The sequence below is a fragment of the Camelus ferus genome, chromosome 22, assembly GCF_009834535.1.
Source record: "Camelus ferus isolate YT-003-E chromosome 22, BCGSAC_Cfer_1.0, whole genome shotgun sequence".
Lineage (NCBI taxonomy): Eukaryota > Metazoa > Chordata > Mammalia > Artiodactyla > Camelidae > Camelus > Camelus ferus.
In genome coordinates this window covers 2,072,757-2,087,651 of record NC_045717.1, presented here as the reverse complement: position 1 = coordinate 2,087,651, position 14,895 = coordinate 2,072,757, and the positions used below count along the sequence as shown (strand labels likewise).

At 52.4% G+C, this 14,895-nt stretch overlaps 1 protein-coding gene across 3 annotated transcripts in view; it reads right to left on the bottom strand.

The window, feature by feature from the left end:
* ADAMTS2 (ADAM metallopeptidase with thrombospondin type 1 motif 2) overlaps positions 1-14,895 on the bottom strand; it is a 205,553-nt gene that overhangs the window by 26,950 nt on the left and 163,708 nt on the right. For all 3 annotated transcript variants that reach the window (XM_032464910.1, XM_032464908.1, XM_032464909.1), the window contains 4 exons: positions 14,154-14,297; positions 13,759-13,891; positions 12,356-12,469; positions 791-936 (listed from right to left, as the gene is read on the bottom strand). In XM_032464910.1, the coding sequence (XP_032320801.1) occupies positions 791-936; positions 12,356-12,469; positions 13,759-13,891; positions 14,154-14,297 (537 nt within the window). The remainder of the gene's footprint in view (positions 1-790; positions 937-12,355; positions 12,470-13,758; positions 13,892-14,153; positions 14,298-14,895) is intronic.

Here is a 14,895-nt window from a genome sequence, read left to right as displayed (position 1 = left end):
TTTCTGTAATGTCCTCACGCTGCTGAGAACAGCACCAGCCCACAAAGCATTAATCCCACGGGAAAGGCACTGCCTGGTGGCCAGTAGGTGCCTCTGGCAGGCGGGGTGATGGGGCGCGGCAGGCCAGCATCCTGGGAGGAGCTGGGGGCTTCCGCTTCACCATCTATGAGATGCCAAGCAGAACCCGAGGCCCCACCTGAGACTTGGGCAAAGTCACGCTCTGCCTGCGACAAGGGGTGGTGACAGCACTGCAGAGTGGATGATGGAAGAAGCTGGCTTCCACGAGGCCCCTTGCATAGTGGTGCCTTGTTCTCAGGGGAAGTTGGTGGAAATAACCACCTGAGAAATTTGTGGAGAAAGAATCAAGAGGCCTCAGTGTTTGATGGGGATGGTGAAAGAAAGGGTGACTTTGAGATTTATCCCAAGGCCACTGAAGGGACCACAGACCAATGACAACCCCAACCAGGGCATCACCAGAAGAGGGTGCAGGCCTGCGTGTAGTTGTGGGGAGCCCAGGGGCATCGTGCAGCAGACTGCTGGGTCAGGAGACCAAGTTTCCAAGCCTCCAGGGCTGGCTCTGCCCCCAGCAGGCTGCGTGGCTTGGGGCATGAGCCCTGCCCCCTCTAAGTTTCCTCCCAGGAGAGACGAGGAGGGGCCAGGACTGCCTGCCCTCGCACCCTCTCCAGAACTGGCATCCTCAGGGGCCTTGCAGGAAAGGGTGGGCTAGCAAGGACCCTTGGGGATAGCAGCTGCCACCCAGGAAGGCGGGGAAATATCAGGGTCGACTCACTGTGGGTTGTCGCACTGCCGGGTCCTAAACTTAACACCTGTGCCGCAGGTGCGCGAGCAGGAGCCAAAGGGACTCCAGGCACCCCAGTTGCCATCTCGTTTGAGGATGTCAGGTGTCAGCCAGATGCAGTGTCCTTTAAAGCAGTGCTGAAAGACAGACAGTCACTCCCTTGACCCATCACTCACATGTCCCCCACTCTGGCGATAACTGCCTGGCCCCGGAGGCACAGGGAGACCAGGCATGACTCATGCCTAGAAACTCAGAGCCCCGTCGAGAGGCCTGGTAGGACGCTGGCACCCCCCCAGCCCCTCCACCCAGCCTCCCCTGACCACCGCCCTGGCCTCGCACCATCCTCAGGGCCTTTTGTTCAGCCTACTCTGTCCCCGCAGCCAGAGTCTGCCCAATCGAGTCTCCAGCATGACGCCACAGGCCGAGGTGCCCACACACGGCCAGCCATAAAGGTGCAAGTGGCCCATCAAGCCAGTGATTCCAGAAGCATGTAAGATCTACTTGTTTAAGTTAAAAAAAAAAAAAAAAAAGGCAACTTGAAGGAAATATGGAAACAAAGGACAGGTGATATGCCTACATGGTAGAAATTCATGAATAAAGGGAGGAGACCCCTGAAGCAAAGTCAAGCTCAGCTCAGACCCAGGTCCGCAGGGTGAATCTGATCACACTGCTGCCCCGCCTGCCCCCACGAGGAAGCTCACGCGATGTAGGGTCCACTTGAAGAAGACTGCAAAATTAAAACTACTAAACTAGGTATAGAATGGAATCTTGATTTAGAATAAGAAAATATATCACGAAAATTAAACATTTAAAAACTGACAAATACCACAAACAACCAAAAACAGAGAACAATGATTTTTTTTTCAAGTTGATTGACAGACACAACCTTTCCTGCCATTCTATGTACTCTTTCATCGCCTCTTCATACGACGATAGTTTTGAGGGACTGCTTTCCACAGGGAGAACGGAAAGATTCTGCAGTCCGTCCTCAGCAAGCGTTTTTGGTAAGGGCCAGATGTAACTGTTTTAGACTTTGCAGGTGACGTGATTTCTATCGCAATTACTCAACTCTGCCACTGGAGCATGCAAGTGGCTACAGGGGACATACAAATGAATGGATACGGCTGTGTGCCAATAAAACTTTGTTGACAAAGGCAGGCAGCAAATGGAAACTTCTAGAATGGAGCTGGGAGAAGTTTGGTGAACTCTTTTCTCAGTAAAACAATCATTTAACTAGTGAAAATTACTTTCTAGAAACAACCATCTAAATTATCTGGAACAACAAGGACCTACTGTACAGCACAGGGAACTATACTTAATATCTTGTAATAACCTATAGCAGAAAAAAAACCTGAAAGAGAATCTGTCTACCTATATATGAATCACTTTGCTGTACACCTGAAACTAACACATTAACTATTCAGTAAAAAAAAAAAAGTATCTGGAAATTGTCCTAAAGTCAGTAAAACAACTGGTGAAACATTTATTCAAGGAAATCTACTAAATCTTGTTAAGAATATTGAAAGTCTGTGGCATTTGAGCCACAGCCCTCTCCCTTTCCTTCCCCAGATCAGTGTGATGGAAGCTTTACTGCCTAAAAGACAGAGGTTTTGTCCCCTCAGCTCGAAGCCTAGGGCTATAGTTTCACCCCAGGAAAGGCAAGCCCCTGGCACCTCCCATGTCTCCCAACTCTGTGTTGCAGACAATCTGTTCCAGGCAGAGGCAGCCAAGAGGACTGGAGCTCCTTTGCCCACCCAGTCTCCACCCACAGCAAGCCAGGAATACTGCACCCCGATAGCCCCTTCTCTGGCTTGCTTGTAGGGCAGAGGGTCCATGCTGAAGGGGAAAAGCCAAGAAGACCAGGGGCTACTTTCCCTATCCAGCGACCTATTTGTAGACCAGGAATGTCGCTCTGGAAGTGGACCAACCTGCTCTTAGCTCAAATGCAGTGGTGCAGTGATCTTCCCAGAGGGAGAGTCAGAACAGAGAGCTCATAACTCACCCTAAGGGGACTAACTTTATTTGGAACAGAGCTTAGGGGAGTTCATGCCTAAGGGCATTGTCAAAAACAATAGAAATCTTGGTAGCGACCAATTAAGAGGAGACCAGTACCTCCACGATACCAGGGGCACCAAGTAAAATGTTAAATCAAATAGAAGTGTAACAGACAGAACCAGTGAAACGACAGCTAAGCGCCCTCCTGCGGCCTGACCAAACTCAAATACTGGCAACACCCTGCCCCTGTGAGGGGTCCAGAGTTTGACTGGGTCAGGCTGTAGACAAATTGTACCCCAGGCATTACCAAAAACAATGCAGCCGTCAGCTAGCAGCTCGTGAAAGCTCACTGGATGTGATACCAACAGAGGCAGAACAGCAGGGAGCTTGATGGGAAGATCGGAGAAAGAGGCAAAGAGAACCCGGCTGATCTGAGAGTTTGGGGCTGGGGGTGTGGAGCTGTGTGGGCCAGGCTGACCATGCCCATGCCTATGCCCAAGGCTGTGATCTCTGGGGGGCAGTATCACCAGCTGCACACTGCAGGGCAAATGCAACTTACTGAAACAGTGCAGCCAAGTCACTGAACAAGTAAACAGGTAAACGAGCAAGCAAGAGTACAACAAGGTCCAAGGGAATCAATAGCTAACGTTTCTTCAATGACTAGTTTCAACAAAAACGTGAGACATGAAAAGAAACAGGAAAGTGTGATCTGTACATAGGAAAGTAAAGCAGGCAACAGAAATGATCTTTGAGGAGGCCCAGATGTTAGACTTAGCAGACAAAATTTCACAACAGCTATTACACCTATGTTCAAAGAACAAAAGAAAACCATGTCTAAAGAACTAAAGGGAAGTATAAGAATAATGCCTTACCAAATAAAGAGCATCGGGAAAGAGATAGAAACTGAAAAACAAACAAACAAACAAAAAACCAAAAACCAAAAAACTGTAGTTTAAAAGTACAAAAACTGAAATGAAAAATTCACTAGCAGACTCAGTAGTAGATTTAAGCTGGCCAAAGACAGACACCATGAACTTAAATATAGATTAATAGAAATTATGCAAGTCTGAAGAACAGAGGGGGAAAAAATACAGAAAAATGAACAGAACCTCTGAGAAACATGGAAGACCATAAGTCCAATGAAATGTGCACAGTAAAAGTGCCAGAAAGAGAGGACACAGAGAAAAGAGTAGAAACTATTCAAAGGAATAGTGGTTGAAAACTTCCAAAATTTGATTAAAGACATTAACCTACTCATCCAAGAAATTTAACCAAGTATGATAAATGCAAAGGGATCCACATCCAGACACATTATAGTCAAAACATTGAAGGAGAAAGCTAAAATGTCAAAAGCAGCAAAAGAAAAATGACTCATTGAGCACCCAATAAGATTAACAGCTGACTTTTCATCAGAAATAGTGGAGACCAGAGACAGGGCTGTCAACAAAGAATCATATCCAATGAAACCATCTCTCAACAATGAAGGTGAAATAAAAATATTCCCAGGTGAACAAAAACTGGGAGAATTCATTGCTAGCAGACCTGCTGTATAAGAAACACTAAAGTTATTTAGTTATTTAGGCTGGAAGCAAATGATACTGGAAAATAATTCAAATCCACATGAAAAAAGAGAGTACTGGAAATGGACTAATTTCTAGAAAGATACAGACTATCAAAACTGATTTAATGAGATCTAGAAAATCTGAATAGATCTATAACAAGTACAGAGATTGAATCAGTGATTTAAAACTTCTCACAAGTAACAGCCCAAGCCCAGGGGGCTCCACTGATTAAATTCTACCAAACATTTAAAGAAAGATTAATACTAATCCTTTGCAAACTCTTCCAAAAAGTGGAAGAGAAGATTTTCTCTATTCATTCTGTGAGGCTAATAGTGCCCTAATACTAAAATCAGACAGAGGTATCACAAGATAAAAACCACAGGCCAATATCTCTTATGAAAATAGACTTAAAAATCCTCAACAAAATTCTATCAAACCAAATCCAACAGCATAGTAAAAGATTATACACCATGACCAAGTGAAATTTATTATGGGAGTACAGGGCCTAACATCTGAAAATCAATCAATGTAATAAACTATGTTACTAGAATAAAGAAAAAACTATGTGATCACCTCAAGACTCAAAAAATAAAACCAGCAAAATCCAACACCCTTTCTTGAAAAAAACACTCAAAAGACTAGGACTAGAAGATGAGTTCCTCAACCTGATAAAGGACATCAGTGAAGTACCCCAGCTAACGTCATCTTAATACTGAAATAATGAATGTTTTCCCTTACGATCAAACAGGACAAGGGTGTCTACTCACACTACTTCTAGTCAATATTGTACTGAAAGTTCTAGCCAGGACAATTAGGCAAAAAAAGAAATAAAGAGTATCCAGATTGGAAAAGAAGAAGTAAAATTTTATTTGCAGATGAAATGATACTCTGTATAGAAAATCCTAAGGAAGCTACTGAAAAATTACTAAAGCTAATAAAAAATTTCAGTGAGATTGCAGTATGCAATATCAGTATACAAAAATCTATTGTACTTCTATAAACTAGCAATGAATGAACTGAAAATGAAATTAAGACAATTCTATTTACAATGGCATCCAAAAGGAAAAAAAAAAAAAAAAAGAAAAAATCTTAGGAATAAATAGAATGAAAGAAATGCAAGACTAGTACACTGAAAACTACAAAACATTGTTGAAAGAAACCAAAGATCTAAGTAAATGGAAAGACATCCCATGTTCATGGATATGGCAATACAGTCATACCTCGGAGATATTGTTGGTTCAGTTCCAGACCACCAAAATAAAGCAAGTATCACATAAGGTGAGTCACATGAATTTTTTGGTTTCCCAGGGCATATAAAGTTATGTTTACACTATACTAAAGTCTATTAAGTGTGAAGTAGCATTATGTCTAAAAAAAAAAACCATACATATCTTAAAAATATTTTATTGCTTAAAAGTTCACAAGCAATAAATGCTAGAGAGGATGTGGAAAAAAGGGAACCCTCCTACACTGCTGGTGGGAATGTAATTTGGTGCAGCCGCTGTGGAAAACAGCTATTCTTACACCTGGACAGATACAACAACCCAACACTATTGAAGGTGTTGAAAACCATGTTAAATAAGCCAACAAATATACCCCAAATCCAATTTCTCCTAAGCCAAAGCCACAGAGCACCCACGGCCGCCCCACGGTCAGCCGACAGGAGGAGGAATGTATCAGAAGGGAAGGAGGACTGGAAAGAGAAGAGATCCTCATTGATTATGGTCAAAACATCTGACTTTTTCACAATTTATTTTTTACTGATGCACAGTCAATTTACAATGTTGTGTTAGTCTCTGGTGTACAGCATGGTGATTTCAGCTATACTTACAGGCACATATATATATATATACCTATATTCCTTTCATATTCCTTCCCAAAATTTATGAAAACACATGCATGTAGGGGGCCCCAAAGCTCACACATCATAAGCTTCATGGTAAACATATCTCTGTTCCCCTCTCGAAACCTTCTGTGAGCTCCCCATCACCCCAGGATTCAGACCAGCCCCGTGGCCTGGCTCCTACCCATGCTCCCCTGCCCCCGCTCCACCTCCCGCGCCAGGCACTGGAGCACTGACTGACTGCTCTCTGAACAGGCCACACCCACTTTGCTCCCTAACTTTGTAAGCGCCTCTGCTCAGAAAGCCCGTGGCTCCCCTGCCCTCCCCGCCCTCGCCCCGGGGTAAGGTGGGGTGATCCCCCTTTCAGGACAGAGCTGCTCACTGCCCCAGCTGCAAAGGGTACTGGTTGCTCTTGGCTGGCAGCTGAGTCCCTCTCCAGGAAATGCCCTCCGCCAGAGAAGGCTGCCCAGCCCAGAGTCATGCCCCTTTCCTGGAGACAGCCACGGCCAGGGGTCAAGGTGGGGGACAGCTCTGAAAGGCCAGCCTGGGGCTCCAGGTGGGGCAGACTGGGCCCCGCGCTGTGACCACGTCCATGTTCAGAGCCTCACTGTCTCTGCAGGTGCTGATTCTCAGAGCGCTCCCCGAGAAGCGCCTGCCGTCAGAGCGCTGGCTCTGAGCCCGCCTCCAGCGCAGCCAGGCTCCCACCTCCACACCCCTGCTGCTCCTACGTACGCCTCCTGGTTCTCGTCGCCTGTCTCCCTGCCCTTGTGCGCGTCTCAGTGACCTGGGCGCCCACCTGGCCTCTTCCTCCTCACACGGGCCACTCACTCCTCCCGACCTGCCGGCGCGTCCCCAGTGCTGCCTCTGCCCCAGCCTGAGCGCATGGGAGACAGCTGCAGTCTCTGGATTGTCCCTGGGCTCTGGGCGAGTGGTCAGGGGCTGCACCACCACCAGCCTGGGCACCCGGACACGTGGCCGACACCCACGGCCACGAGCCACCTGGGGTCCAGCAGGCCTGGCTCCAGGTCACCAGGGGTGCTGGTCACATCCTTCCTGGGCCACAGTTACCTAGTCTTTCACCTCAACCTGGGAAGGGAAGCAGAGAACCCGCAGGAACGCTAGCTGGTGTCCCCCTCAGCTGGTGGTACTGGGTGGGGCGGGCAGGCAAGGAGGGGGGCCCAGGCAAGGAAAGGCTGGCGACTGAACTTTTGTGTGCCCGAAATTCATACGCGGAAGCCTAACCCAATGTGACGGAAGCAGAATGTGGCACCTTTGGGAGGTGCGCAGGGTGGAGCCCTCATGAGTGAGATGAGTGCCTTTGTAAGGGGACACGGGAGACATGATTCCTTTTTCCAAAATGTGAGGACACAGAGAGCAGACGGCAGTCTGCAACCGTCCAGAACCCAACAATGCTGACACCCCGACCTCGGCTGCCAGCCTCCAGGATTCTAGGGAACAGATACCTGTAGCTTGAGCCACCCTAGTCTCTGGCATTTTTGTTTCAGCAGCCCCAGCTGACTAAGGCAGGGAATGAGGGGAAGGTCCTGGCACCCCTGAAGGCTGTGACAGGGCCCAGCTTCTAAGTCACTGGTGGCCATGGAGACCAAGGGCCGGGGGCATGGAGGAAGCCACACAGTGGTCCTCCTGTCCCCACTGGACAAACTGGTCCCCAGTCTAGAAATGGGGAGCTGGGCACGGGAGAGCTCAGGACACCCCACAGGCTCACACCCCACCTCCTCCACAGACTCAGGTCCAAGTGCAGAGAGGCAACACACATTGTGGAAAATATGAAAGCAAGGAGGGAGTAGATGTAGCTCAGTGGCAGAGTACATACTTAGCATGTACAAGGTCCTGGGTTCAACCTCCCCTTAAAGAAAAAAAAAAGGCAAGAAAAAAGAAAAAAAAAAAAAAAAAGCAAAGCAGAAAGGCAGGATAATCACCCAGAATGCCACCGCTCAGAAGATGCCCTCTAGCATTTTGGTGTGTTTCTTCCTGGGCGACTACAAGCGTCCCAAGCGAGCACCCCCATGCTCTTGATGCCTCAGTGTTGCTATGAAGGAAACAGGTTCTATAGACATTTGTTTAAACGCCAACAAATACTTCATCCAATAGAGAAGCTTAAACATTTAAAGCACGAAGTTACACGTCCTGAGCGAATTCAGAGCCCACACATATCCATGGGGAAACCTGCCCAGGGCTGCCTCTCCGGGTAAGTACCTTGGAGAGCGCCGGTGCCCCTAAGCATGGCTGGGGACACCGCCAGATTGGTCTGAAACCCTGAAAGGCCGGCTGTTCTTCTCAGGAAGTGTACATTTAGCATTTCTGAACCACCGTGGTCCTGGGTTTCCATCCTCCACCCACCAGCTGGTACCACATGCCCTGAGCCTGGGATGTGAGGATAAGCGTGCTGGACACTTAGGTGACTTGCCGAGGGGGAAAGGATGGCTCAAAGGCACACGATGAGGAGGGAGGGACCAGGGCTTGAACTCCCATGCCCAGACCCTGGGCTGTCCCTGTCTCTGTGCCCGCCTGCCAGTTCTCAGCTATGCAGGGAAACATGAGCCACAGCACGGGGCCTCTGCATGCTGGGTAAGCATCGCGGCATGCGTCTCTGGCACAGTCCGAGCTCGTGAATACTTAGGGTGGGCGTTGCTTCCCCGAGATACTGCACGTGAGTGTGGGGGGTTCTCTCCTGCCAAGACACACTGAGGCTGGAGCCATCTTGACCCGGATGGCCCGCACCCCGTCCACCACCCTGCCCCTGGCTCAGGTGAGGAGGGCAAGGGGAGCCCACCAGCCCAGCTTGGGGGGCAGAGGCACCTGTGGGGATCCTCTGTGCTTGGCCTGACCCTGCCTCCAGGGTATCCAGGGCATACGCTGTGTGGTCATAGGGCAGGCCTCTGAGAGCAGATCTGAGCCATGCCCCCAGCACCCTGGGCAGGCAGAACAAGAAGCAGGTGCAGGAAGAGGCCTCATTAATTCAGTCAGCCCTTCCCTCTCTCCCACCAGCCTACTGGAGAGCCATGCAGTGTTAACCATCTCTTTTGTTTTCTGATTTTTTGTTGGGGAGGTAATTATGTTTATTTATTTATTTACTTATTTTTAATGGAGGTGCTGGATTGAACCCAGGACCTTGAGCAAGCTAAGCACAGGCTCTACCACTGAGCTATACCCACCCCCCATTTTGTTTTGCTTTCTGGATTCTGATGCTTTGATGTCTGGGGTCTTACTGACCCTGGAGGGACTGGTCCCTCCTAGGCTTAGCCAGTTCCTCGAGACAGTAAACAAGTCACCCACGAGTGCGATTTTCAAGTGCAGACCAACCAATCCAGAGCCCACACCCCCAGCCATCTCCTCCATCGGGGCTCTTAAATTCCTGGCGACCCCCCCCCATCCTAGTCATCCCGGGGCCAGCCAGGTACCAGACAGTTAGGGGCAGCCCCCACGCCCCAGAGCCCACCGGAACTATTCTCACCAGCCGGCCCGAAGCCTGCTTACCTCGCCTATTCCTTTCTGCAGAGACTGCAGTCCCCACTCCCCTCTGCTCTCCATCTGATCCTGGTGCTCCAAGTGACCCCTCACTTTTGGGATTTGTGAGAAACAAACTATCTTTTGATCTGTTGGCTTTACTACACCTCAAAATTTCTATTAATACACTATATTGTAAAACACCATGTGCCTCTCATCCACCCTCCCTGGCCATCCTCACCAGGCCCCCACCCTACGAGGTCTCCCCTGCCTGGAGTGCTGGTCCCAATTCTCTCCATCCTTTGGGCTTTGGCTAAGGTCACTGACCAGGAAGCCTCTCTGAGCTCCCGACAGGCCCCTCCACATCCCCCTCGTCACCACGTCACAGCTGCCTCTTCTCGTTCATGGCCGACCTCCACAGATGGCGAGTTCTGACGGAGGTGGGGTGGGTCTGACACATGGACGGATGGACGAACGAAGGAGTGGATGAATGAATGACTATGGAGCTGAGATGACTAATCTGCCTAATCCTCAGGTCCAGCGCCCACTTCTTTGTCCAAGAGCAACAAGCTCACCTCTCCCTCTCAGCCAAACATGCCCTCCCCAAACTCTGGATTCCACAGAAAGCTGTGCACCCACTGGCCCTCACTGCTCATTGCCCAATCCTCACCAGTTTATCTCCCCGAGGCACAAGGCTGTGCACCCTGCCCGCCCCACACCACAGTGTGCAATCCAGGCAGATGGTGAACCAGCCGTGAAACTGAAGGGGCAGAGGGTGGAGGTGGCCCGTCTGTAGTTCTGTTTTTCCTCTAGGTCATCTCAGCACATGGAATACAGATACCTTGTTCCATCTCTGGGAAATGGTGGGGACAGAAAACTGAGTATCCAGGGTTATAATCCGGTAACGGAGCCAAGAGGGGAAAACGTGCTGGGGACGACCCACAGGAACCTGTGGATCATGAGGATCTGAGGCAGGGTCTGAGAGCTGTGTGATCCCCTTCCAGGGACTTGGGGTGGGGACAGAGAGGGATGGAGAGGGACAGCTGAGCTTGGCACAGCCCGGATCCCTGAGATGACATGTTACTTCTCCAACTCTGCTCCCTCCTCACTCCCCTCTCTCTCAGCCCCTGTGGCTGTTCTTGCAGGAAAGGGAGAGAAATGGATGATTGCTTTCCAAATAGAAAATTACATTATGATAAGACACTGAAACATACAACTGCACACAGGCAGAGGACTCTCATAGGCCCCTGGGGGGTGCCCTCCCTCCTCTCTCCCTTTGCCCCTCCACCCCCGACCCCCACATACCTGGAATCCCCGATCTAGGCCAGTTTTTTACCTGTGCCCCTTGTGAACCAGGTCAGGTAGAGCTTAGCCCTAACGCAACCCCCTCAATCATCACAATGCTGGTTTTTTAAAATATATTAAAGGATGGATGTTTTTACTGGGCTAAATGAACAGAGGGTCCTACCATCAAAAAGAGTGAAGGATCATGGCTGGGTCAGTGGTTTCTTTGAGGAGGGGGCACTTTGGCCACATCTGCCTACCATTCTTACCAGAGCCCCCCACTCCCGCCCCCAGGAGAAGGCAGACAATCAGCTGGGGATCAGGCACTCTTTGGTCCATGTTTTCCCAGTGGCCAGGATTCCTGTGGGTGAAAACCAGCCACACACCCCGGGGTGAGCGCACCTGTGCAGGGCCTGCGCCCACTCCATGCACCCTCTCTCCGCCCAGGCCTGGACTAAATGCTGGACTGGACTGAATGTACTAAAAGCCACTGAAAGTGGTTAAAGTGAAGAATTTTATATTATGTGAATTTTACCATACACTGACAAATAAAAACCCAAAACAAAACCATTCCCCATCCTTACCCCAAACCAAAATCTTCAGGGTGGACCTGGAAATCCATATCTTTAGGAAGCTCCACCAGGGACTAAAATCTAGCAGAATTTAAGACCTGGGGTGGAAGAACCTCAGGCGCAGGTGGTTTTCTAGGCCTGATGCGGGGGGACGCATTCTGGAGTCCTCTCCCGGGCCACGCCCCGCGCTGCTGGCTGTGCCTGACTTGGGTGGGCTGAACCCTCCTGGTCTGAGACCCAGGCTTAGGCTCATCTGCATAAACCAGCCCCTCTAGCGAGTGATTGGCTGAAGAGTGGGAGTGTGATTTCATCTGAACCAATGAGAATCAGGCCCAGAGCTTGTGCTGGAAAGTTTGGGAAGAAGTTGTTCTTTCTGCTGCTTTGCCAGAAGGTGAGAAGTGGGCCTGGGGTGGCCAGCAGATGCCGTGGGTGGCCATCCAGCTGCCTCCTGGGACAAGTCTGCCCACCAGAGGGCAAACAACAAGGAGCTGGGCACGGAGAGGGCAAGCCTGAGGCTGGGCCTGGGGCTCCAGCAGCCACCAGAATGTTGGCCAATGTTGGTCTCAAGGTGAGGTGACCCAGTCACCCACAGTGTGCAGGGGGCGACGGAAGGCTGCTGGAGCCCCAAGACGGATCCCCAGAGGAGGGGATTCCCGAGGAGGGCCTGAAGCACAGTGAGGAGCTCTGAGACACCAGGCTCAGAAGAGAGGGCACGGGAAGTTCAAGGGGCAGAGGCTCACGAGTGCGGGGTTATTAGAAAGGAGGCGGGGTCCCCTGAGAAGGCCCTGGAGATCTGTGTGCGTGCCAGTGCCTGCCCTCTGCCCTGACTCACCTTGCCAGGTGCACACATGGTCCCGTCCAGGGGGGGCCCCTTCTTGGTCTTGCAAAAGTACGGGTTGTCAGGGTGGCTGCACCACAGCTGCTTGCAGGGGTCGAAGGTCCGGAACTGGAAGAGAGCCCCAGCAGCTAGCCAGGCTGCCTCCCACGTCAGGCACCCTCCAGGGGTGCCACCCTGCCGCCCCGGGTCCTCTTGCACAGCTGCGGAGCCAGGAATGACTCGGCTGCCCGTGACGGGCTGTGCGGTGCCCTGAGCGCTGTGTCGTTCTGGGGCTGGGAGAGCCTGGGGCCTACAGCATGGGCGCGTCACGTCCTGCAAGCTGCCTGGCCTCCCCAGCCTCTAACTCTTGGTGGCTGCACCTCTGATGGGGCCTGGACAGACTGCTGGCACCAGTGGGCTTGGCATGAAAGCTAGAGGGCATCCCTCTGGCCCAGGCAGGAGTGGCTGGCGGCTGGCAGGGGCTGACACTGCAGGATCTCACGTGCACCTGCTGTTCCCCTGCTGAGCACTTCACCTAATCCCTCCTGAAGCCCTCCCTGCTGCTCCAGTAAGCCCCACCTTCACCCCAGCCTTCGCCTCTGTCCCCTGGACTTTTTCCCTAGCCTTTATATTTCCTGTCCTGATAGCCTTTCCTCCCAGGACTTCATCCAGCTGGAACTCAGATCTGGCCGTGCCACTCCCTACGCAAACCTTTCCAGAGCTTCCCACTGCAGTGAGTCATTGAGATGAGAATCAAGCCCACTATGTTCCTTATGCAGTGTGCAAGGGGCTGGACTGCCTGCATCAATACCCGAGCCTACCACTTGCTTGCTGTGTGGCCTTAGGCTGGTTACTCAACCTCTTTGGGCCTCAGTTTCCTCATCTGTAAAATGCTTACTTCCTTTATGCTGTTGAGATGAGCACTGAGTCAAACATTAACAGACACCAAAGCTCTTGCCACAATGCCTTGCATGGGGTGGCCTCGAACAGCAGCCACACCCAGTTCTGACGGCTGGGGTTCCTGCTGACGGCTCAGCCCCAGCGCTCGACCCTAGGGGACAACTTGTTGCTCCTCTGTTTGCTGTGCTCCCTCAACTCTAGGCATACGTGGTACCTTCCAGAACACCCTCTCCTCCCACTTAGCCTTTATAGCTCCCTTCCTCCAGGAAGCCCTTCTGAACTCTGCAGACCAACACACAGGCCTCACTAGGCCCCCACATCCCCCGCTGGTCCCTGCGTCACAGTGCTTGTCGCCTGTGTGCTCCCTGCCCCAGCCAGGAGGGCACTGGTGCCAACTGGATGAGGAGGGGTGGGCGTGGAGGGAGCTGCTGCCATGTCGGAGGGTGGCTCCGCCCCGTCCCCAGGAGCCCCCAGGAAGCCGGCCCGGGCCCGGGAGGTGCCGAGGGCCCCACGCTCACCGCGGTGCACATCATGTAGCCCAGGCCGAAGTCAAAGCGGCACTGCTCGTTCATGGAGTAGTGCAGCCCGGGCAGCTGCGGCAGCGCCGGCCAGTCGTGAGCGAAGGGGTCGTCCCGCAGGCAGTCGTAGGAGCTGTGAGGGGACACGGGCGCCGCAAGCTGCCTTCATTGGGGGCCTGCCTGCTCCCCCCAGCCCCACGCTGTGCTGCCTCAGTTTCCCTGCCGCATCTCTTCCTAGGCATAAAGCTGTCCCCCAACCACCACCCGCACTGCAGGCTGGAGGACCCAGGTCCAAGGGCTCCGGCTGGGGGCCCGGGCACATGGGGCCAGGTGCCCTCCGAGAGCCGAGCCTGGCGCTCTGGGGCGGCCCTCGGGAGGCGCGGGGCGGTACTCACTGCAGGTAGCGGCTCAGCTCCTGCTGGCTGCAGCGGGACCAGTGGAAGCGGTGGAAGGCTGCCTGCACCAGGGGCGCCATGATGCTGCCCAGCCGCACCTCGTCGCCGCAGCGGTTGCCCTGCCCATCGTGCTCCATGCCCAGCCTGTGCGGGACCCGAGGCAGCCTCACTGGACCCTCCCCTGGTCAGCTCCATCCCACCCAGATGCTGGGAGGGCACCCCGCACCTCCCCCAGGTGCCCCACTCCCCCGGGCTGGCCTGGTCTGCCCTGAGCCGGGTGGTACCCACTTTCTACCCACTAGATTCTTAAAGCCGGGGCAGTCTGGGGGACGGCATCCAGCAGCAGCCCCCTCAGGTGCCCTGTCCCCAAGGCAGAGCACTGCTGCATGAGAAAGCACTGGAGGTGGAGGCATCCACCACCCTCTCCGCACACACCCGGCGGCCCCGCGAAGTTCCCCATCAAGGCTCATGCGGCAAGATCCAGGTGGTGCCTGGAGCATGCTCACCGGGCAGGGTCGTGGCTTCCCCACCCCCAGCTCTCTGCTCCTGGGCGAGGCTCCTTTGGAAAACAGGTTAAGAAGACCCCTGTGCCCAGGCACTTGAATGGTGTAATGGGTAGAAAGCCCCCAGGCCCTGCCTGGCCCTCAGCAGAATGGGCCTTGGGCCTGCCCTGTGCGGCAGCACTGGCTCAGGACATCACAGCCCAAGGGCTTTTCCGACGGGGCCTGTCTCTCTCTGGGCA